This window comes from Eumetopias jubatus, unplaced genomic scaffold (genome assembly GCF_037043125.1).
Source record: "Eumetopias jubatus isolate StellerSeaLion01/CBP00866 unplaced genomic scaffold, mEumJub1_p1.0 scaffold_5, whole genome shotgun sequence".
NCBI lineage: Eukaryota > Metazoa > Chordata > Mammalia > Carnivora > Otariidae > Eumetopias > Eumetopias jubatus.
In genome coordinates, this window is record NW_028274811.1 from 4,128,545 (window position 1) to 4,153,732 (window position 25,188).

At 38.1% G+C, this 25,188-nt stretch overlaps 1 protein-coding gene across 1 annotated transcript; it reads left to right on the forward strand.

Annotated features, from left to right (window-relative positions):
* Positions 1-20,160: 20,160 nt before the first annotated feature.
* Positions 20,161-21,108, forward strand: LOC114202018 (olfactory receptor 14A16-like). Its single transcript, XM_028094999.2, has one exon. The coding sequence runs from the start codon at positions 20,161-20,163 to the stop codon at positions 21,106-21,108; it is 948 nt and encodes a 315-aa protein (XP_027950800.2).
* The last annotated feature ends 4,080 nt before the right edge of the window (positions 21,109-25,188 follow it).

Here is a 25,188-nt window from a genome sequence, read left to right on the forward strand (position 1 = left end):
GTTTTAAATGAGATAAAGATACTACTAAAAAAGAAAACTACAGGCCAAATCCCTAATGAATATAGATGTAAAGTTTCTCAACAAAATTCTATCGCACCAAATTCAATGATACTTTAAAAAATAATTCACCATGACCAAGTGGGATTTATTCCTGGGTTGAAAGTTTGGTTCAACATTCACAAATCAATCAATGAGGTACATCACGTCAATAAGGGAAAAGATGAGAACCAAATGATCCTTTCAATACATGTAAAAATTATTTGAGAAATTTCAACACCCATTCATGATAAAAACCCTCAACAAAGTAGGTTTATATGGAACATACCATAAAATAACAAAAATCTTTAGGAAATACCCACAGCTAACATCATCTTTAATGGTGAAAAACTGAAAACCTTCCCCTAAGGTCATGAACAAGACAAGGAGATCCATTCTCATGACTTTTATTCAGCATAGTACTGGAAATCACAACAATCACACAAGAAAAAGAAATAAAAGGCATCCTAATCAGGAAGGAAGAAATAACATTTTCATGATTTGCAGATGACATGATGACATATATAGAAAAGCATAAAGAATCCACAAAAAATGCTAGACCTGATAAAAGAATTCAGTACAGTTATAGGATACAAAATCAATACACATAAATCTGTTTCATTTCTGTATGCTAATAATGAAGCAGCAAAAAGGGAAGTTAAAAAAGATTACAATTGCACCAAAAACAATAACATACCTACGAATAAACCTAACCAAAGATGTGAAAGACCTTTTCTCTGAGAACTATAAAATAATCATGAAAAGAATTGAAGATAACACAAAGAAATGGAAAAATATCCCACGCTCATTCCATACTCAATATTGTTAAAATGTCTATACTATCCACAGCAATATGTACATTTAATGCAATCCCTACCAAATACCACCAACATTTCTCAGAGAGCAAGAACAAACCATCCCAAATTTTGTATGAAACCACCAAAGATCCTGGATAACCAATGCAATCTTGAAAAAGAAAAGCAAAATTAGAGGCATCACAATTCCCATATTTCAGTTATATTTCAAAGCTATATTGATGAAAATAGTCTGGTACTCACACAAAAATCGACACATAGATCAGTGGAATGCAACAGAAAATCCAGAACTGATCCCATAATTATATGGTAAATTAACCTTTGACAAAGCAGGAAAGAATATCCAATGGGAAAAAAGTTTTCAACAAACAGTAGTGGGAAAACTAGACAGCAACATGCAAAAGAATGAAATTAGTCCACTTTCTTACACCATACAAAAAGTTGAAAATGGATTAAAATCCTAAATGAGACATGAAGTTATAAAAATTGTAGAAGAGAACATAGGCAGTAACTTCTTTGACATTAGCTGTAGCAACTTTTTTCTATATATGTCTCCTGAGGCAAGGGAAACAAAAACAAAAGCAAACTATTGGGACTACATCAAAATAAAAAGCATCAAAATCAACAAGGGGGAAGTCAAAATTTCACTCTTTGCAGATGGCATATTACTCTATGTAGAAAAGCCCAAAGACTTCACCAAAAAATTGCTGGAAGTAATTCATGAATCAGCAAAGTCACATGATATAAAATCAAAGTACACACATCTGTGGCATTTCTGTACACCAATAATGAAACAGCAGAACAAGAAATCAAGGAATGGATCCTATTGGCAATTGCACCAAAAATAATGAAATAAAATAAAATATAAAATAAAATAAAATAACTAGGAATAAACCTAGTTTAAAATGTAAAAGATCTGTACTCTGAAAACTATAGAACACTTATGAAACAAATTGAAGAGGACACAAAGAGATGGAAAAGCTTTCCATGGTCATGGATTGGAAGAGCACTGTTAAAATGTCTATATATTTAAAGCAATCCCTATCAAAATACCACCAGCATTCTTTACAGAGCTAGAGCAAGTAATCCCAAAATTTGTATGGAACCACTGAAGACCCCAGATGGCCAAAGTAACCATGAAAAAGAAAAACAAACCTGATCGAATCATGATTACAGATTTCAAGCTGTACTACAAAGCTAGTCATCAAGATGGTACTGGCAGAAAAACAGGCACATAGATCAGTGAATCAGAATAGAGAGCACAGAAATGGACCCAGAACTATATGGTCAACTAATCTTCAAAAAAGCAGAAAAAAATATCTAATGGAAAAAAGACAGTCTCTTCAACAAATGGTGTTGGAAAAATTGGACAGCCACATGCAGAAGAATGAAACCTGGGAGGGGGAACCAAGATGGCGGAGGAGTAGGAGACCTGGATTTTGTCTGGTCTCAGGAATTCGGCTGGATAGAGATCAAACCATTCTGAACACCTACGAAATCAACAGGAGATCGAAGAGAAGAATAGCAACAACTCTCTGAGCAGAAAAGTGACCACTTCCTGGAAGGTAGGACATGCGGAGACGTGAATCCAAGGCAATATTCAGGAGGATAGTTGGCGGGGGAGGGGGCCTCCATCGGCTGCTTCTGGCAAGTGATAGAATAGCAGAACACAAAACTGGAACATTTAGAAGTCTGCTCCGCTGAGGGACGTCGTTCCAGTGGCTAAGCAGGGGGTGGAAAGCGCCCTGGGACAGTGTGGTCTCAGGACCGTCAGGGTTGCAGAAAGACCAGGGGAGCCTGATTGCAGCAGAGCTCCCAGGTATCAGAGCAGGGAAGCCGGCTGCAGAGACGGAGCCGAGGAGCAGGCTCTCAGCTCAGGGTTGCTATAAACCGTGATCTGAAGCACAATTGGGCCACTGTTCTTCCAGCAGGGACCCAAGAAATGGAAGATCTGGGGAGACTCCCCTTCCTCCCCTGGGAGGAGTGGCACGGGAGTGCACTGTGGGATCTGCTGGGTTTGGAGACTCCACATGGGGTCGGGTGCCAGAGACAGAAACGTTCGATCACTGGGTGAACATGGAGTGCGGCCAGAGACCAGGAAGACGGAAGTGACTGACTGCTTTTCTCTGGGAGCTCACTGAGGAGTGGGGCACCGAGCTCTTGGCTCCTCCGGGGCGGAGATTGGGAGGCTGCCATATTCACTTTCATCCTCCAAAGCTGTACAGAAAGCTTGCAGGGAACAAAAGCTCCGGAGAGCAAACCCGGGCAGATTGCTGAGCCCGACTGGGCAAGGGTGCGGCAATTCAGCCTCCAGCGAAGACATTTGGGAACTACAGCAACAGGCCCCTCCCCCAGAGGATCAGCAAGAACAGCCAGCCAAGACCAAGTTTACCTATCAATGAGAACGGCAGAACTTCAGCGCTAGGGGAATACTGCACATAGAATTCATGGATTTTTTTTCCCCATGATTTTTTAATCTTCCAAAGTTAATATTTTAACTTTCTTTTTCTTTTTTTTAATTTTTCTTTTTCCCTTTTTCAACCAATATCTTATGAACCTCTTTTTTAAAAAATCTTTTTTATTTTTAATTTTTAGAGTCATATTCTATCCCTTCATACTAGTTACCCTTATATTTGGTATATATATATAAGTTGTTCTCTCTAAAATTTTGGGATACGGTTTCTTCTAACAAATCAAAATATATCCTAAATCTCTAGTGTATGACTTTGTTCTAGTCTCCTGCCTGATCACATTCTCTCCTTTTTTTTTAAATTCTCTTCTTTCTTTTTTTCAACCAACTTCTTATCTTATCAATTCCCTCTATAAAATATTTTATAATTTTCATCTTTACAGTCATATTCCATCCCTTCATCATATCAACCCTTATTTTTGTACATATGTAAGTTTTTCTTTCTTTAAAATTTTGGGAGGCACTTTCTTTTAACACACCAAAATGCACCCAAAATCTAGTGTGTGGCACTGATCTATGCACCAGCCTGTTCATATTTGATCATATTCTGTTTTTTTGTTTTGTTTTGTTTGCTTTTATCTTTGTCTTTCTCTTTTTCTTTCCTTTTTCTTTCTTTCCCTTTCTTTTCCCCTGGTTTCAGGTATTTTCTGATTTGTTTAGTGTATATTTTCTGGGGGCGTTTTTACCCTGTTAGCATTTTGTTCTCTCATTCATCTATTCTCCTCTAGACAAAATGACAAGATGGAAAAATTCACCTAAAAAAAAAAAAGAACAAGAGGCAGTACTGACTGCAGGGACCTAATCAATATGGACATTAGTATGATGTCAGAACTAGAGTTCAGAATGATTTTAAAGATACTAGCTGGGCTTGAAAAAGCATGGAAATTATTAGAGAAACCCTTTCTGGAGAAATAAAAGAACTAAAATCTAACCAAGTCGAAAATAAAAAGGGTATGAATGAGGTGCAATAAAAAATGGGGGTGCTAACTGCTATGATAAATGAGGCAGCAGAGGGGGAGGGAGCAAATGACAGAGGAGTAGGAGACCTGGATTTGGTCTGGTCTCAGGAATTCAGCTGGATAGGGATCAAACCATTCTGAACACCTACGAACTCAATAGGAGATCGAAGATAAGAAGAGTAACAACACTCTGAACAGAGAAGCGACCACTTACTGGAAGGTAGGACGTGCGGAGAAGTGAATCTGAGGCGATATTCGGGAGGATAGACGGCGGGGGAGGGGGCCTCCATCAGCCACTTCTGGCAAGTGATAGAGCTGCAGAGCACAAAATCAGAAATATTAGAAGTTGGCTCCGCTGAGGGACGTCGCTCCAGTGGCTAAGCCGGGGGTGGAACCCTCGCAGGACAGTGTGGTCTCAGGACGCTCGGGGGCACAGAAAGATGAGGGGTGCCTGAGTGCAGCAGAGCTCCCAGGTATTGGAGCAAGCAAGCCGGCTGCTGAGACGGAGCCTAGGAGCAGACTCTCAGCTCAGGGTTGCCATAAACTGTGCTCCGTGGCACAGTCAGGCCACTGCTTCTCCAGCAGGGACCCAACAAGTGGCAGATCTGGGGAGACTCCCCTTCCTCCCACGGGGAGGAGTGGCACGGGAGCGCACTGCCGGGATCTGCTGGGTTTGGAGACTCCACACGGGGTCGGGTGCTAGAGATAGAAATGCTCGGTCACAGGCCAGGTTAGCACGGAGTGCAGCCAGAGACCGGGGAGACGGGGGTGATTGGCTACTTTTCTCTGGCGGCGCACTGAGGAGTGAGGCCCCGAGTTCTTGGGTCCTCCTGGGTGGAGATTGGGAGGCCACCATTTTCACTCCCATCCTCCAAAGCTGTATGGAAAGCTTGCAGGGAACAAAAGCTCCCGAGAGCAAACCCGAGCAGAATGCTTAGCCTGGCCCAGCAAGGGCGGGGCAATTCTGCCTCCGGCAAAGACATTTGGAAATCACGGCAACAGGCCCCTCCCCCAGAAGATCAGCATGAACAGCCAGCCAAAACCAAGTTTACTGATCAATGAGAATGGGAGAACTCCAGCAGTAGGGGAATACTGCACCTAGATTTCGTGGCTTTTTTACCACGATTCATTAGTCTTTCAAAGTTAATTTTTTTAACTGTTTTTTTTTTTGGAATTTTTCTTTTTCCGTTTTTCAACCAACATCTTATCAATACCCATTTTTAGACTCATATTCTATCCCTTCATAGTTGTTACCCTTATTTGTGGCAAATAAATATATAAGTTGTACTCTCTTTAAAATTTTGAGATACAGTTTCTTCTAACAGATCAAAAAATACCTTAAATCTCTAGTGCATGACTTTGTTCTAGTCTCCTGCCTGAATCACATTCTCTCCCATTTTTTTCTTTCTTTTTTTTTATCCTCCTCTTTCTTTTTTCAAACAACTCCTTATCAATTCCTTTTTTAAATTTTTTTATAATTTTCATCTTTACAGTCATATTCCATCCCTTCATCAAATCAACCCTTATTTCTACATATTTAATTCTTTCTTTCTTTAAAATTTGAGGAAGCACTTTCTTCTAACAGACCAAAATACACCAAAATCTAGTGTGTGGCACTGATCTATACACCAGCCTGATCATATTTGATCATATTCTGTTTATTTGTTTTGTTCTGTTTTGGTTTTTCTTTTTCTTTTTCTTTTTTTATTCTCTTTTTTTTTTTCTTTCTTTCCCTTTCTTTTCCCCTGGTTTCAGGTCTTTTCTGATTTGTTTAGAGTATATTTGCTGGGGACATTGTTAAACTGTTAGCATTTTGTTCTCTCATTCATCTATTCTCCTCTGGAAAAGATGACAAGATGAAAAAAATCACATCAACACAAAGAACAAGAGGTAGTACTGTCTGCCAGGGACCTACTCAATATGGACATTAGTACAATGTCAGACCTAGAGTTCAGAATCATGATTTTAAAGATACTAGTTGGACTTGAAAAAGCATGGAAGTTATTAGAGAAACCCTTCTTGGAGAAATAAAAAAACCCTAAAATCTAACCAAGTAGAAATCAAAAAGGCTATTAATGAGGTGCAATAAAAAATGGGGGCACTAACGGTTAGGATAAATGAGGCAGAAGAGAGAATCAGCGATATAGAAGACCAAAAGAAGGAAAAAAACTAAAGAAGCTGAGAAAAAAAGAGAAAAACAACTACTGGATCACAAGGGCAGAATTCGAGAGATAAGCGATACCGTAAGACGAAACAACATTAGAATAACTGGAATCTCAGAAGAAGAAAGAGAGAGAGGGGCAGAAGGTAAATTGGAGCAAATTATAGCAGAGAACTTCCCTAATGGGAGGAAGGAAACAGGCATCAAAGTCCAGGAGGCACAGAGAATCCCTCTCAAAATCAATAAAAATAGGTCAACACCCCGACATCTAATAGTAAAACTTACGAGTCTCAGAGACAAAGAGAAAATCTTGAAAGCAGCTCGAGAGAAGAGATATGCAACCTATAATTGTAGAAATATTAGATTGGCAACAGACTTATCTACAGAGACCTGGCAGGCCAGAAAGGACTGGCATGATATCTTCAGAGCACCAATCGAGAAAAAAAGCAGCCACGAATACTATATCCAGCTAGGCTGTCTTTGAAAATAGGAGAGATAAAAAGCTTCCAGGACAAACAAAAACTAAAGGAATTTACAAACATGAAACCAGTCCTACAAGAAATATTGAAAGGGGTCCTCTAAGCAAAGAGAGAGCTTAAAAGCAGCATAGACCAGAAAGGAACATAGACAAAATACAATAACAGTCACCTTACAGGCAATACAATGGTACTAAATTTAAATCTTTTGATAGTTATCCTGATGTAAATGTAATAAATGCCCCAATCAATAGACACAGGCTATCAGCTTGGATTTAAAAGAAAGGTCTATCAATATGCTCTCTGCAAGAGAAACATTTTAGACCCAAGACACCCCCAGATTGAAAGTGAGGGGGTGGAAAACGATTTACCATGCTAATGGACACCAAATGAAAGCTGGGGTGGAAATCCTTATATCAGAAAAATTAGATTTTAAAACAAAGACTGTAATAAGAGATGAGGAAGGACACTATATCCTACTTAAAGGATCTATCCAACAAGAAGATCTAACAATTGTAAATATCTATGCCCCTAACATGGGAGCAGCCAATTATATAAGACAATTAATACCAAAAGCAAAGAAACACATAGGCAACACTACAGTAACAGTGGGGGACTTTAACATCCTCCTGACTGAAACGGACAGATCATCTAAGCAAAAGTTCAACAAGGAAATAAAGACTTTAAATGCCACCCTGGACCAAATGGACTTCACGGATATATTCAGAACATTCCATCCCAAAGCAACGGAATACACATTCTTCTCTAGTGCCCATGGAACATTCTGCAGAATACATCACATCCTAGGGCACCAATCAGGTCTCAACCGGTACCAAAAGATTGGGAATATTCCCTGCATATTTTCAGACCACAATTCTTTGAAACTAGAACACAATCACAAGAGGAAAGTCAGAAAGAACTCAAATACATGGAGGCTAATGAGCATCCTACTAAGTAATGAATGGGTCAACCAGGAAATTAAAGAAGAATTAAAAAAATTCATGTAAACAAATGAAAATGAAAATACAACTGTTCAAAATCTTTGGGATAAAGCATAGGTAGTCCTAAGAGGAAAGTAAATAGCAATACAAACCTTTTTCAAAAAAGAGGAAGTCTCAAAAACACAACCTAACCCTACACCTAAAGGAGCTAGAGAAAAAACAGTAAATAAAGCCTAAACCCAGAGGGAGAAGATAAAAAATAAAGATCAGAGCAGAAATCAATGAAAAGGAAACCAAAAGAACGGTAGCACAGATCAACGAAACTAGGAGCTGGTTCTTTGAAATACTTAACAAGATTGATAAACCCCCGGTCACACTTACCAAAAGAAAAGAGCAATGACCCAAATCAATAAAATCATGAATGAAAGAGGAGAGATCACAACCAAAACCAAAGAAATACAATTATAAGAACATATTATGAGCAATTGTATCCCAGCAAATTAGATAACCTGGAAGAAATGGATGCATCCTAGGGATGTATCAACTCCCAAAATTGAACCAGGAAGAAAGAGAAAACCTGAACAGACCTATAACCACTAAGGAAATTGAAGCAGTCATCAAAAACCTCCCAAGAATCAAAAGCCCAGGGCCAGATGGCTTCGCAGGGGAATTCTACCAAATATTTAAAGAAGAATTAATACCTATCCTCCTGAAACTGTTCCAAAAAATAGAAATGGAAGGAAAACTTCCAAACTCATTTTATGAGGCCACAATTACCTTGATCCCAAAACCCGACAAAGACCCCATCAAAAAGGAGAATTACAGACCAATATCCTTGATGAACATGGACTGAAAAATTCTCACCAAAATACTAGCCAATAGTATCCAACAGTACATTAAAAGGATTATTCACCATGACGAAGTGGGATTTATCCCTGGGCTGCAAGGCTGGTTCAACATCCACAAATCAATCAATGTGATACAATACATTAACAAAAGAAAGAACAAGAATCATATGAACCTCTCAATAGATGCAGAAAAAGCATTTGACAAAGTACAGCATCCTTTCTTGATCAAAACTCTTCAGAGTATAGGGATAGAGGGTACATACCTCAATATCATAAAATCCATCTATGAATAAACTACAGCAAATATTATTCTCCATGGGGAAAAACTAAGAGCTTTCCCCCTAAGATCAGGAACACAGCAGGAATGTCCACTATCACCACTACTATTCAACGTAGTATTAGAAGTCCTAGCCACAGCAATCAGACAACAACAACAAAAAAAATCAAAGGCATCCAAATCGGCAAAGAGGACGTCAAACTCTCACCCTTTGCAGATGATATGATACTGTATGTGGAAAACCCAAAAGACTCCACCCCAAAACTGCTAGAACTCATACAGGAATTCAGTAAAGTGGCAGGATATAAAATCAATGCACAGAAATCAGTGGCATTCCTATACACCAACAACAAGACTGAAGAGAGACAAATTAAGGAGTCGATCCCATTTACAACTGCACCCAAAACCGTAAGTTACCAAGAATAAATCTAACCAAAGAGGCCAAGGATTTGTACTCAGAAAACTATAAAATATTCATGAAAGAAATTGAGGAAGACACAAAAAAATGGAAAAACGTTCCATACTCATGGATTGGAAGAACAAATATTGTGAAGATGCCAATGCTACCTGGAGCAACCTACACATTCAATGCAATCCCCATCAAAATACCATCTACTTTTTTCAAAGAAATGGAACAAATAATCCTAAAATTTGTATGGAACCAGAAGACACCCCGAATAGCCAGGGGAATGTTGAAAAAGAAAAACAAAGCTGGCAGCATCACAATTCCGGACTTTCTGCTCTATTACAAAGCTGTCATCATCAAGACGGTATGATACTGGCACAAAAACAGACGCATAGATCAATGGAACAGAATAGAGAGCCCAGAAATGGACCCTCAACTCTATGGTCAACTCATCCTTGACAAAGCAGGAAAGAATGTCCAATGGCAAAGTCTCTTCAACAAATAGTGTTGTGAAAATTGTACAGCCAAATGCAGAAGAATGAAACTAGACCATTTCCTTACACCACACACAAAAATAGACTCCAAATGGTTGAAAGACCTAAATGTGAGACAGGAGTCCATCAAAATCCTAAAGGAGAACACAGGCAGCAACCTCTTCAACCTCAAATGCAGCAACTTCTTTCTAGAAACATTGCCAAAGGCAAGAGAATCAAGGACAAATATTAACTATTGGGATTTCATCAAGATTAAAAGCTTTTGCACAGCAAAAGAAACAGTCCACAAAACCAAAAGACAACCGAAAGAATGGGAGAAAATATTTGCAAATGACATATCAAGTAAAGGGCTAGTATCCAAAATCTATAAAGAACTTATCAAACTCAACACCCAAAGAACAAATAATCCAATCAAGAAATGGGCAGAAGACATGAACAGACAGTTTTCCAAAGAAGACAACCAAATGCCTGTCAGACACATGAAAAAGTGCTCAACATCTCTCGGCATCAGGGAAATCCAAATCAAAACCTCAATGAGATACCACCTCACACCGGTTAGAATGGCTAAAACTAACAAGTCAGGAAATGACAGATGTTGGCGGGGATGTGGAGAAAGGGGAACCCTCCTACACTGTTGGTGGGAATGCAAGCTGGTGCAGCCGCTCTGGAAAACAGTATGGAGGTTCCTCAAACAGTTGAAAATAGAGCTACCATTCGATCCAGCAATTGCAGTACTGGGTATTTACCACAAAGATACAAATATAGGGATCCGAAGGGGTACGTGCACCCCAATGTTTATAGCAGCAATGTCCACAATAGCCAACCTGTGGAAAGAGCCAAGATGTCCATCGACAGATGAATGGATAAAGAAGAAGTGGTATATATACACAATGGAATATTATGCAGCTATCAAAAGGAATGAGATCTTGCCATTTGCAGCGACCTGGATGGAACTGGAGGGTGTTATGCTGAGTGAAATAAGTCAATCAGAGAAAGATATGTATCATATGACCTCACTGATATGAGGAATTCTTAATCTCAGGAAACAAACTGAGGGTTGCTGGAGTGGTGGGGGTGGGAGGGATGGGGTGGCTGGGTGATAGACGTTGGGGAGGGTATCTACTATGTTGAGCACTGTGAATTGTGCAAGACTGTTGAATCACAGATCTGTACCTCTGAAACAAATAATGCAATATATGTTAATAAGAAAACAAATGAAGAGAAGAAGATAGCAGGAGGGGAAGAATGAAGGGGAGTAAATCGGCGGGGGAGGCAAACCATGAGAGATGATGGACTCTGAAAAACAAACTGAGGGTTCTAGAGGCGAGGGGGATGGGGGGATGGGCTAGCCTGGTGATCGATATTAAAGAGGGCACGTTCTGCATGGAGCACTGGGTATTATGCACAAACAATGAATCATGGAACACTATATCAAAACCAATGATGACTAAGATAACAATAAAAAATTTAAAGAAAATGGGAAAAAGAAATTCAAAAAAAGAAAGAAAAAGAAAGTTAAAAAATTAACTTTGAGAAACTAAATAATCATGGACAAAAAGCCATGAATTCTACGTGCAGTATTCCCTTAGCACTGGAGTTCTGCGGGTCTTATTGATTGGTAAACTGGTTCTTGGTTGGCTGTTCTTGCTGATCTTTTGGGGTAGGGGCCTGTTGCTGTGGTTCTCAAATGTCTTTACCGGAGGTGGAATTGCCCTGTCCTCGCCGGGTCTGGGGTTAAATAATTTGGTCAGGTTTGCTCTTGAGAGCTTTTGTTCCCTGCAACTTTCCATACATCTTTGGAGGAGGAGAGTGAAAATGATGGCCTCCCAATCTCCCTCCCAGAGGAGCCGAGAACTCGGGGCCCCACGACTCAGTGAGTCCCCAGAGAAAAGCAGTCAATCACTCCCGTTTCCCCGGTCTCTGGCTGTACTCTGTTCACCTGGCCTGTCACAGTGCATTTCTATCTCTGGCACACGACCCCGTGTGGAGTCTCCAAACCCATCAGATCCCTGTGGTAGGCTCCTGCACTACTCCTCCCAGGGGAGGAAGGGGAGTTTCCCGGATCTGCTGCTTGTTGGGTCCCTGCTGGAAGAGCAGTGGCCTGACTGTTCCCTGGATCACGGTTTATGGCAACCCCGAGCTGACAGCCCACACCTTGGCTCCATCTCTGCAGCCGGTGTACCTGCTCTGATACCTGAGAGCTCTGCTGCACTCAGGCACCCCTGGTCTTTCTGCAACCCCAAGCGTCCTGAGACCACACTGTCCCAGCGAGGGTCCTACCCCCAGCTTAGCCACTGGAGGGACGTCCCTCAGCAGAGCCGACTTCTAAAGTTTCTAATTTTGTGCTCCGCAGCTCTATCACTTGCCAGTAGTGGCTGATGGAGGCCTCCTCCCCCACCGTCTGTCTTCCTGAATATTGCCTCTGATTCCTACCTTCCAAAAAGTGGTCACTTTTCTGTTCAGAGAGTTGCTGCTATTCTTTTCTTTGATCTCCTGTTGAGTTTGTAGGTGGTCAGAATGGTTTGAACCTTATCTAGGTGAATTCATGGGACCAGACAAAATTTAGGTCTCCTACTCCTCCACCTTCTTGCTCCCAAAAAACTCTTTTCTGATTTCATACAAATTTTAGGATTGTTTGTTCCAGCACTTTGAAAAATGCCGTTGGTATTTTGATTGGGATGGCACTGGAAGTATAGATTGCTCTTGGCAGCATAGACATTTTACCAATGTTTATTCTTCTGATCCATGAGCATGGAATATTTTTGCCTCTTTTTGTGTCTTCTTCAATTTCTTTCATGAGTGTTCTGTAATTCCTAGGGTACAGCTGATTTACCTATTTGGTTAGGTTTATTCCAGGGTATCTATGGTTTTTGGTGCCATTGTAAATGGAATTGATTCTCTAATTTCTCTTCTACAGTTACATCGATAGTGTATAAGAAAGCAACTGATTTCTGTGCATTGATTTTGTATCCTGCCACATTACTGAATTGCTATATGAGTTCTAATAATTTTGAGGTGAAGTCTTTTGGGTTTTCAACATAAACTATCATGTCATCTGCAAAAAATGTTTGACTTATTTTTTGCCAATTTGAATACGTTTTATTTCTTTTTGTTGTCTGATTGCTGTTGCTAGGACTTCTAGTACTATTTTGAACAATAGTGGTGAGAGTGGGCATCCTTGTCATGTTCCTGATTTTAAGGGAAATGTTCTCAGCTTTTCCCCATGGAGGATGATATTCACTGTGGGTTTTTCATAGATGGATTTTATTAAATTGAGGAATGTTCCCTCTATCCCTAAACTTTGAAGAGTTTTAATCAGAAAAGATGCTGTATTTTGTCAAATGCTTTTTCTGCATGAACTGAGAGGACCATGTGGTTCCCCTCACTCCTCTTATTAATGTGTTTTATCACATTGACTGATTTGTGGTCATTGAACCACCCTTGCATTCCAGGGATAAATCCCACTTGGTCATGGTGGATGATCCTTTTATTTTACTGCTGAATCATTTTTAGGTAGGATCATGTTGAGAATTTTAGCATCCATATTCATCAAGGATATTTGAATATAATTCTCATTTTTGATGTGGTCTTTGCCTGGTTTTGGGATCAGGGTAATGCTGGCCTCATAGAATGAGTCTGGAAGCTTTCTTTCTGTTTCTATTTTGAAACAGCTTCAGGAGAATAGACATTGTTTCTTCTTTGAATGTTTGGTAGAATTTTCCAGTGAATCCATCAGGTCCTGGACTCTTGTTTTTTTGGGAGGTTTTTGATCACTGCTTCAATCTCGTTACTGGTTACTGGTCTGTTCAGGTAATCAATTTCCTCCTGTTTCAGTGTTGGTAGTTTATAGGTTTCCACGAAGGCCTCCATTTCTGCCAGGTTTCTTAATTTATTAGCATATTGTTGTTGATATAATTTCTGATAATTGTTTCTATTTTCTTAGTGATAGTCGTGATCTCTCCCCTTTCATTCATATTTTTATAATTTGGGTCCTTTCTCTTTTCTTTTGGATAAGTGTGGTTAGTGGTTTATTGATCTTATTAATTCTTTCAAAGAACCAGATTCTAGTTTCATTGCTGTGTTCTACTGTATTTCTGGTTTCTAATTCATTGATCTCTTCTCTAATCTTAATTTCCCTTCTGGTGCGTGGGTTAGGCTTAATTTGTTGTTAATTTTCCAGTTATTTAAGGTGTAAGGATAGTTTGTGTATTCAGGATTTTTCTTTTTTTTTTTTTGAGTGTGGCTTGGATGGTTATGTTTTTCCCCCTTAGGACCGACTTTGCCATCTCTTAGGTTTTGGACTGATGTGGTTTCATTCTCATTGGTTTCCATGAATTGTTTAATGTTTTCTTTGATTTCCTGGTTGACCCAAACATTCTTGAGCAGGGCAGTCTTTAGCTTCCAAGTGTTTGAGTTTCTTACAAACTTTTTCTTGTGATTGATTTCCAGTTTCAAAAAACTGTGGTCTGAGAATATGCAGGGAATAATCTGAATGTTTTGATGTTGGTTGAGATCTGATATGTGACCTAGTCTGTGGTCTATTCTGGAGAAAGTTCCATGTGTGCTCAAGAAGAATGAGTATTCTTTTGTTTTAGGGTGGAATGTTCTATGTACATCCATGAGTTCCATCTGGTTCAGTGTGTCATTCAAAACTCTTGTTTCCTTGTTGATCTTCTTCTTAGATGATCAGTCTATCACTGAGAGTGGAGTATTGAGGTCTCCTACTATTAAAGTATTATTATCATTTGATTCTTTATTTTGGTTAACAGTTGGTTTATGTAGCTGCTGCTCCCAAGTTGGAGGCATAGATATTTACAATTGTTAGATCTTCTTGTTGGATAGAGCCTTTAAGAATGATATAGTGTCCTTCTGTGTCTCTAACTACAGTCTTTAGTTTAAAATCTAATTTCTATGATATAAGAATTGCTACCCCAGCTTTCTTTTGAGGTCTGTTAGCACATAAGATGGTTCTCCACACCCTCACTCTCAGTCTGGATGTATCTTTAGGTTCAAAATGTGTCTCTTATAGACAGCATATGGATGGGTCCTGTCTTTATCCAATCTGTAACTCTGTGTCATTTTATGGGAGCCTTTAGTCCATTCCCATTGAGAATAATTATTGAAGGATATGATTTTATTGTCATCATGTTGCCTGTGAAGTCCTTGTTTCTATAGATTGTCTCTGTAAATTTTTGTTCTATATCACTCTTGGGGTTTTTCTCATTTTATAGAACTCCCTCAATATTTCTCTCAGGGCGGGCTTAGTGGGCACATATTCCTTCTGTTTCTGCTCTTCCTGGAAGCTCTGCATCTCTCCATCCATTCTAAATGACAGCTTTGCCAGATAAAGTATTCTTGGCTGCATGTTCTTCTCGTTTAGTACCCTGAATATATCTTGCCAGGCCTTTCTGGCTTGCCAGGTCTGTGGATAGGTCTGACGTTATTCTGATGTTCCTCCCTCTGTACATAAGGAATCTCTTCCCCCTAACTGCCCTTAGGATGGTTTCCTTGGTTCTAAGGTTTGCGAGTTTTACTATTACATGCCGGGTTGTTGGCCTGTTTTCCTTTAACTTGGGAGGTTTCCTTTAACTTGGGAGGTTTCCTCTCTGCCTCTAAAACATGAATGTTTGTTTCATTCCCCAGATTAGCGAAGTTCTCAGCTATAATTTCCTCAAATATATCTTCTAGTCCTCTCTGTCTCTCCACCCCCCTGGGATTCCAATAATTCCGACATTGGAGTGTTTCATGATGTCATTTATTTCTTTAATTCTGTTTTCATGGATATAAAGCTGTTTGTTCCACACCTCCTCCTAGTCCTTCTTTTCTATCAGTTGGTCTTCTAGATCACTAATTCCTTCTTCTGCCTCGCTTACCCTAGCTGTTAGAGTATCTAGATTAGATTGGATCTCATTGATAGCATTTTTAAGTTCTGTCAGATCAGCTCTCATTTCTGCCCTTAGAGACTCTATGTTGCCATTAATAGTTTTCTCCATCCTAGCTATTGTCTTCATAACTGTTACCCTGAAGTCCATTTCCAACATCTTGCTTATATCCATATCCATTTTTTCTGTGACATAGGTCACAGTCTGAGTCTTTCCTATTTTGGGGGTTCCTCCTTCTAGTCATTCTGTTGAGTTGTGGTTGATGGAATGTGTAGAGTGCAGATTATTGACCAGAACCCAAACAAGATGTACATGTTTTATTTGGACCTTATGGTTGTTGGTTTCTTGTTCTTCCAGCTTGTCTTCTGGGGGAGAGGCCTTCCATGCTGTTACTCAGACAACCCTGTTTGGGCAGAATTGCCCTGCCCCCTGTTGGGGGGGATGGGCTCAGTGAAAACCGGTTTTGGGGGGCTTTTGTTCTCTGGAGGCTTTCCTTGGTGGCTTTCTGCATCTCTTCCCAGAGTCAAAACAGAAGGTATTGTTTCAAAACCTCTGTCTCAGAGCAGAGAGATCGTTGTCTGTTCTTCAGTGAGCTCTCCAGGCCATATTGTCTCCTTTTCTCTCTGTGCTGCTAAAACCACAGCATCCTGGGTTGTGCGCCCCACACTTCGCTTCCAGGTCCAGGCATGTCTCTGCCCTTTGTGCTTCTAAAACTGTCAGCTCTTCCAGTTTGCACATGCACTCCACAGTTCCAAATTTCAGTCTGGGGGGCTAACCTCAAATTCCTTTCTTCACCACTTCCTGTCTGCAAGTCTGTACCTGTACCCCAGCATGGGACATTTTCGTGTTCCAGTGGTGCAGGATCCCAGAAGCTCCTTCCCCCTTCCATTTGTCTTCTGATATCTGCATACAGAATCAGGGCTCCCCACTTGTTACCTGAATACCAACTGCCGGGGATATTCTGTTTGTAGAGATCCAGATATAACATTTTACATCTCAGGCTGATTTCGTGGGTATTCAGAGTGGTCTGGTAGATATTCAGCTCAACTCAGGGAACCAGTTGAAATAGGGTCCACTGCTCCTATGCCATCTTTACCTCCTTTAGTCTATTTAAAAAATATATATTTATTTTTGACACAGAGAGAGATAGGAACACAAGCAGGGGACTCGGAGAGGGAGAAGCAAGCTTCCTGTTGAGCATGGAGTCTGAGGTGGGACTCGATCCCAGGACCCCAGGATCATGACCTGAGCTGAAGCAGATGCTTAAAAAGTGAGCCACCCAGACACTGTCCTTTAGTCTTTAATGAGTGTTATCAAGAGAGAAATATCATCTGTCAGACCTTCTAGATATTCCAAGGTTTTTCCAAAACTTTTCTTTATATATGCAGACTCCACACTTATTTTTTTTTGTAAGAATTAAGATGTTATGCCTTCTATTGAACTTGGAAAGTGATAGAGGTGCTGGAAACCTCCCATTTGTTTTCCCAATTGTGGTGCTGAATGCCCAGGTTTATGTGCTTCATCCTAATCCCACAGAATTGGGTCATCTTTCTGTACATACTACCTTGCAGTCTTCAAAAATCACTCATTTTGCCCTCTGAGACATACACATGGAGTTGGCCATAAGGCAGGTTGTGTGTGTGTGGATGAGATGGGCAGAGTATGGATGGTGCTCATGTACCAACTGACTCATGTGTGTGTTTCATGATGGAGTCTTTGAAGTGGTTAATAGGGTCTATCTTCTATTGATGCATTCTGAGCCTTTCTAACTCTTTTTTTCAGCCTTTCCCCGTGGCTCATTTCTGGAAATCACTGCAGTATTCAAATGGCGTGAGACATGGTTTTTTTTTTTTTTTTTTTTGGCAGTTTCCCACATATGTGTACTTATTCACATTCTCTTACTTCAGAGATCTCTCTTGACAGTGATCTATGTTGTCATGGGAAAACAGTGACATGGGTAAAGTGAAATTGCTCCTTTTTCCCTCTTCAATGCATGCGATCTTGGATATTTTGCTCTAACGGCATGTTTGAATTTCTCTACTGGATTCCTGTGATCCAACAAAGGCATTCTTGTCTACAGGTAATAGTCAAATTTTGTGTTCTTTGTGGGTAAAATGATATAAAACTCTTATTCCATGATTTGTTAACATCACTCAAATTACACAAGTTTTAAAAATAAATTGTGTATAATAGCCAAGAGATAAGTGGGAAGAATGAAATTTTACTTACTTAACTACTGTACAATATACACTGGTTAATTCTGAACTGAGAATCATTTCGATTTCTATGAAGAATCATGAGTTTAGTTATGAAATTAAACATTTTTCAATTGTGTATTGTATATGCTTTTGGAAAATATGATAAGTTAAAATAAGTATAAAAAAGCATAGTAAGATCTCATTTATTTTGATGTATATATTTTTTACATTTGTATATTGTAAACACACAGGAAAATGCAAAAGATAATAAATATAGGAAAAAATCTGATATTTTCCCCCAAGGGATAGAAAACGGGAGTGGGGATGAAAAAGGAAATTGAAGTTTCTCTATTATCTTATATCTTATCTATTTTATATGGTGTAAGGAATGGTATCCTGCTTATGACAAATATTTTTGAAAAATCAAAATATGTAAGCATGTGAGCACTGAATGTTATACACAACTGATGAATCATTGAACCCTACATCAGAAACGAATGATGTACTATACGTTGCTAATTGAATTTAAATTTTTAAAAAAGTAAAAAATATTAAAAAATCAAAGTAAGTAGCAAAATAAAAAGACACAGCTAATCACATTTGTTCAGATATGAGATTATAAATTAAAATCTATCCATTACCTGACAATGTAAAGTTTCACAAAAGTTTTTAACAGTTCTGTTATTAATTAGGTCTCATGGCAGATAACCCTACTGGGTAAAAAAAAAATGTGGACTTAATTATTCACACTTCCATTTTCAATTTTTTGTGAGGACAACATGAGACAGCATCAAAACTCATGGTTAAGGCAGGTCATTAGCTCTCATTCTAATTAGTCCATTGTATACATGCAAGAAAATGCAAGACCCATGTAAGTATCCTTTGAACCTGTGCTTGCCAGTGGAAAGCAGACTGCCATTCAGCTACACACTGGAAACGAGAGCAATAGCAATGTTTAAACAGGAATTTTTATCCTGTTGGACAAAAGGTCCAGCTTTTCAACTTTTCTTCCTATGTGAGAATGTGTCCTTTATTAGCCTAACTTTTATTGTTGTTTCACAGTATTTTAAATAACTGACTCTCTCCCAAAATTAGGGAAACTCGATTTGTCTTAGGTAAGAGAATTTCTTCCAAACTTCTATGCATCTTCTGTAAGATTCCCAGTGTTATTCCAGCGCTCTTGATATGTTTAAGTATGTAAATTTACTTCACCTTCTTGCATTCCACTTCCCTTTAGGAAAATAAGGTATTTTAATTTTGATTAATTTTAAAATGAGTATTTTAATTTTGATTTTTAGTTGCATAGTAGGCATGTATCCTTATTGAAGGAAAATAAGTAAAGCATAATAAATAATACATAAATACTTCCAGGATTTTATTGGCTTTTAAAATAAAGCTCACATATCTTCTTAAAGCCTTTATATAAATGTTAGTGATTGTATTATAACCTTGATTCCATTGATGTTGTACATTATTATCATATCATTGTCACAGAATAAAAACACAAAGACAATTTTTAGTTCTACCCATGTCTTCCCTCCCATTGACCTGTGCTATACTAGGATAGAGAAAAGTAGAGGAAGAAATAATCTCCCAGTTATTCATAGTGAGTCTTCAAACCATAAGAGAGACTTTTAACTATGGAAAACAAACTGAGGGTTGCTGGAGGGGAGGTGGGTGAGGGGAAGTGCCAAATGGGTGATGGGTATTAAGGAGGGCACTTGTTGGGTAAGCACTGGGCATTGTATGTAAGTGAAGAATCACTAAATTCTACTCCAGAAACTAATATTACATGATGTATTAACTAACTAGAATTTAAATAAAAACTTGAAACATTAAAAAACAAAAATACCAAAAACAGAGTTCACATTGAACTAAATCAAATTTCTGAGAATAGGTAAACAAATTATTTTATTCCAAATTTCCTTGCTACTTTTTAACCTATTCCAGCAAAGTAAAATGAATATGTGAGGTAGTATTTGTCTATTTTATGCATAAATTTTAGGCTATTACAGGAAAAAATATTCTAATCTGCTTTAATGATGATCTTAATATATTTTTTCTACATACATTGAAGAAATTATAGTTTGCAAGATATGCTTTACTCCAGAAATAACTTCACAATCAGTGAATAAGAGAACCAACAAAAAGAGACAGATTCTGAAGATTCATGAAAAATTTTCCAAAAAAAAAAATCATGCCTGAGAAATTAACCAATGTGACCCTAATAACAGAATTCTTGCTCATGGGATTCCCTGATGATCAGGTGCTACAGAGACTTTATGCTGCATTCTTCTCCCTGGTTTACCTGGCAGCACTGATGGGGAACCTCCTCATTATCATCCTCACCACCGTTGACCAGCATCTACAATCCCCCATGTATTTCTTCCTGAAAAATTTGTCTTTGATTGATATCTGTTACATCTCTGTCACTGTCCCCAAATCTGTCATGAACTCTCTGACCAACAGCCATTCCATCTCCTTTGTGGGATGTGCCTCACAGGTTTTCCTTGTTGTTTTCTTTGCTGGCACGGAGTTTGCCCTCCTTCTGGTGATGTCCTATGATCGCTATGCAGCCATCTGCTGTCCTCTGCACTATGAGGCCATCATGAATAGAGGTACCTGTGTGCAGATGGTGAGAGCATCATGGTTCAGTGGGTGTTTCTATGGATCCATTCATGTAGCAGGCACATTTTCTGTGCATTTTTGTGGTTCCAACATAGTGCATCAATTTTTCTGTGACATTCCATCATTGCTCACACTTGTTTGTTCTCAGGAGCAAATTCTAGAATATGTGTTTATTATTGTTAGTTTTGGTTTTGCTTTTGTGTATTTTACTTTAATGGTTGCTTCCTATGCTAATGTTGTGTCCACTGTCCTAAGAATTCCTTCTTCACAAGGCAGGTTTAAAACCTTCTCCACCTGCATGCCCCATTTCACTGTGGTAACCTTGTTCCTCTCTTCTGGATATACATCATATTTAGGTTTAAACTCAAAATCCTCATCATCATTGAACCTCTTTATGTCTGTATTATATTCTCTGTTACCTCCCAGCCTGAATCCTGTCATTTACAGCCTGAGAAATAGGGACATGAAAGCGGCCCTTGGAAAAATTTTTGGTGATAAAATGACAACAAATATATAAATATGCAAAATATCAATAACTCTTATACCCACTAATGTGTATCAAATTGTTGGTTTATACAATTGAGTTGATAATCACAAATAAAAATACTTTCAAATACAAATACAAATAATTTTGAATTATTTAGTTTATAAAATTGTTAAGTTATTAGATACCTATTGTATCATTTGTGCTGCTACATAGGATTTTATACTTAAAGGGCTAGATGGGCCTGAATGTCAGTGGAGTGTCTTGGCTGTTTCCAATTCAATGGAAATGTTCCAATCAGTATCTTCACTTCAACAGGCCACTGGTATAAAGTAATATTCTCATTTTAAATACATCTTAATCAGCACTGGTTTAATTCTCACTTGAAAAGGTTTTTATAGTACTTTCAAATTTTACATGTTTTATTATAATTCCAGATTGTGATTTGTTTTTTAATTTACTCTTGCAATAGTTATTAAAAATGAGTAATTGATTCCATATTTAGTACTTGTTTACCTTTCTTTCTCTTCCTTCCTTCCTTCCTTCCTTTTCTTTCTTTCTTTCTTTCTTTCTTTCTTTCTTTCTTTCTTTCTTTCTTTCTTTCTTTCTTTCTTTCTTTCTTTCTTCTTTCCTTTCTTTCTTTCTTTCTTTCTTTCTTTCTTTCTTTCTTTCTTTCTTTCTTTTCTTTCTTTCTTTCTTTCTTTCTTTCTTTCTTTCTTCTTTCTTTCTTTCTTTCTTTCTTTCTTTCTTTCTTTCTTTCTTTCTTTTTCTTTCTCTTTTTTTTAGATTTATTTATTTATTTTGAGAGAGACAGAGTGTGAGTAGGGAGAGGTGCAGAGGGAGAGGGCAAGGGAGCACCCTTAAGCAGATTCCCTGGTGAGTATAAAGCCTAATGCGAGGCTTGATCTCAGGATCCTGAGAATAAGACCTGAGCTGAAACCAAGTGTCAGACTCTGTATCAACTGAGCTACCCAGGCAACCCATTTTTTTTCTTTTATTTGTTTGTTTTGGCAAGAATATTTTTAGAAGCTCATTTTAATTGATTTCTTAAATAATTAATCCCACAATATTGGACTTGCAAATATTCCAGTTATAACAATCTTTAGAAGATTTTATAGGTACACTATAATGTTAACAGAAGTCATTGGAAATCACAGAATGACATTTTTAAAAGTAATGAGATTAGTTTGCAAAGGAGACCATTTTTACTATGCAATCCAAACAGAAAAAAAAATATTATTCTCACATATCCAGGAACAGGATAATTAAAAGAAGACACCATGTTTTATTCTTACACTTACTATTTGTAAATTTTATGTTTCACAGAAACTGATGAAGAAATTTAATGTACCAAGAAATGGAAAGTAAATTTCAATTTGTTTTCTAAATTTTAATATGTTCTTTTTAATTTATTTATAAATTTATTTCTCTTTAGGCTTACTTTTATCATTATTTTTTATTAATTTAAATATACTTCTGGTTTACTTGTGTATACAAATACATTTGCATTGAAATCAATAATCTTTTAAATGATCTTGGCTTTATTCCATTAACTTTCCCTTCAATAGTTTCCCTTCAATTTTTCTTACTATCATCACATTCTTTTTTTTTAAGATTTTTATTTTTATTTATTGACAGAGAGAGACACAGCGAGAGAGGAAACACAGGCAGGGAGAGTGGGAGAGGGAGAAGCAGGCTTCCATGGAGCAGGGAGCCCAATGTGGGGCTTGATCCCAGGACCCTGGGACCATGACCTGAGCAGAAGGCAGACACTTAAAGACTGAGCCACCTAGGCACTCCTATCATCATATTCTTGAAATTCTTGCAATCTGTCTTCTTTCTATCCATCTCATTTCTCTCATGTTCGTTTTTCTTAAAAAAAATTGTTTTCCAGATTTAAAATCAATTATGGCATAATTTCTCTATCATTTGACTGTTTACTTCTTTTTCAATTCACTAGTCCATAATCCTAAGTTTCTTCTTTAATTTTCATGTTTCTGATAAAATTGGAAATGATGTGATGCTAATTTGCTCTAGTCTTGAAACAGTGACCTTCATGATGATAATGATGATGATGATAATGGTGTTGATGATGGAATGCCTGACTATAGGTCTAAGTGCTTCAAGTTATTTTGCCCATTATTTCTTATATCTCAGAACAGAAATTTTACAAGGTAACTACTACTGATTTTTATATGAAAAACTGGAATCAATAAATGTTAAGAAATGAATCAGTTAAGTCAGTTAGCCAATAATTAGCGCTCTAACCATTGAATCTTAATAAGGATGCTATTCTGTATTAACTAAAGACATATTTGGAGGATCGCCTAGGTGGCTCAGTTGGTTAAGCGTTTGCCCCCAGCTCAGATCATGATCTCAGGGTCCTGAGATCGAGTCCTGCATCGGGCTCCCTGCTAAGCGGGGAGCCTGTTTCTCTCTCTGCCCTCTGCCTGTCACTCCCTCTACTTGTGCTCTCTCTCTCTCACTCTCTCAGTCAAATAAATAAAAATCTTAAAAAAAAGACATATTTGGATATTATTCTCACACCATCCAACAGATTTGTAAATTTTATTTTTTGATATTTATATATAATTCTAAAACAATCATCTCAGCCCTGTAGTAAATACCTAACTGCTAACATTTGTTGTATTTTTGTATAAAATATTATTGTTCTTCATTGACTAATGGATGGAAAAGGAAGACTGTGGTTAACACATATGTTAAAATACTATTTAGAGATAAAATTAAGAAAGTATTTGCATATGCAAAAAGTTGGGCACAAAAATAGAACTACCCCATGATCCAGGAATTGCACTGCAAGGTAATTACCCAGAGAATGCATAAATATTAATTAAAAGGGATACATGCACCCCGATGTTTATAGCCACATTATGAACAATAGTCAAATTATGGGAAAAGTTCAAGAGTCCATTGGCTGAAAATGGATAAAGAAGATGTGAGATACATATATGTATATATACAAGAATGAAATCTTGTCATTTTCAAATACATGGTTGGAGGTAAAGAGTACTATGCTAAGTGAAAAAAGCAATGAGAGAAGGATAAATACCATATGACTTCATTCATATGTGCAGTTAAGAATCAAAAACAAATGAGCAAAAGGAAAAAAAGAGAGAGAGGCAAACCAAAAAACAAGACTCTTAACTACAGAGAGCAAACTGAGGGTTACCAGAGGGGAGGTAGGGGGGATTGGTTAAGTAGGTTCTTATGAACTTAGGTGTTGTATGGAAGTGTTGAATCACTTTATTGTACAACTGAAACTAGTATTACACTGTATGTTAGCTAACTGGAATTTAAACAAAATTTAAAATATACATGGCCCTGTATGTTTATCACAGCATAATTTACAATAGCCAAGCTGTGGATACAGCGCAAATATCCACTGATAAATAGTAAAGAAAATATGGTGTATGTACACAATGGAATATTCTCAACCATAAAAATGAATGTGATCTTGCCATTTGTCCAACATGGGTGAACCTAGAATGTATGATGCTAAGTGAAATAAATCAAAAACAAGTACCATGCAAATTCACATATATGTGGAATCTAAAAGCAACAACAACAGCAACAAATCAATTGAATAAACAAACAAAAAGCAGAATTAGACCTGTATATACAGAGAACAAACATGGTTTTCAGAGGGGAGGGTGGTGAGGGGATGGGAAAATTGGTACAGAGGAGTAGGAGATACAGGCTTCCAGTTAAGAAATAAATAAATAATGGGGATAAAAGGTACAGCATAGGACATGTAATCAGTGATATCATAAACATGTTGCATGGTGACAGATGATAACTACACTTGTGGGGAGGAATGCATAATGGATGGACTTGTTAAAGAAGTATGTTTCACACCTGAAACTGATATAGTATTGTTTATTACATATACTTCAATAAAAAACAGAACTATTTTAAAAATCTCTATTTCAGGGGCGCCTGGGTGAGTCAGTCATTAAGCATCTGTCTTCAACTCAGGTCATGATTCCAGGGTCCTGGGTTCGAGCCCCACATCGGGCTCCCTGCTCAGCGGGAAGCCTGCTTCTCCTTCTCCCACTCTCCCTGCTTGTGTTCCCTCACTCATTTTGTCTCTCT

Coding starts and splice junctions, on each gene's coding strand:
- LOC114202018 (XM_028094999.2), top strand. CDS start 20,161: ATGCCTGAGAAATTAACCAATGTGACCCTAATAACAGAATTCTTGCTC.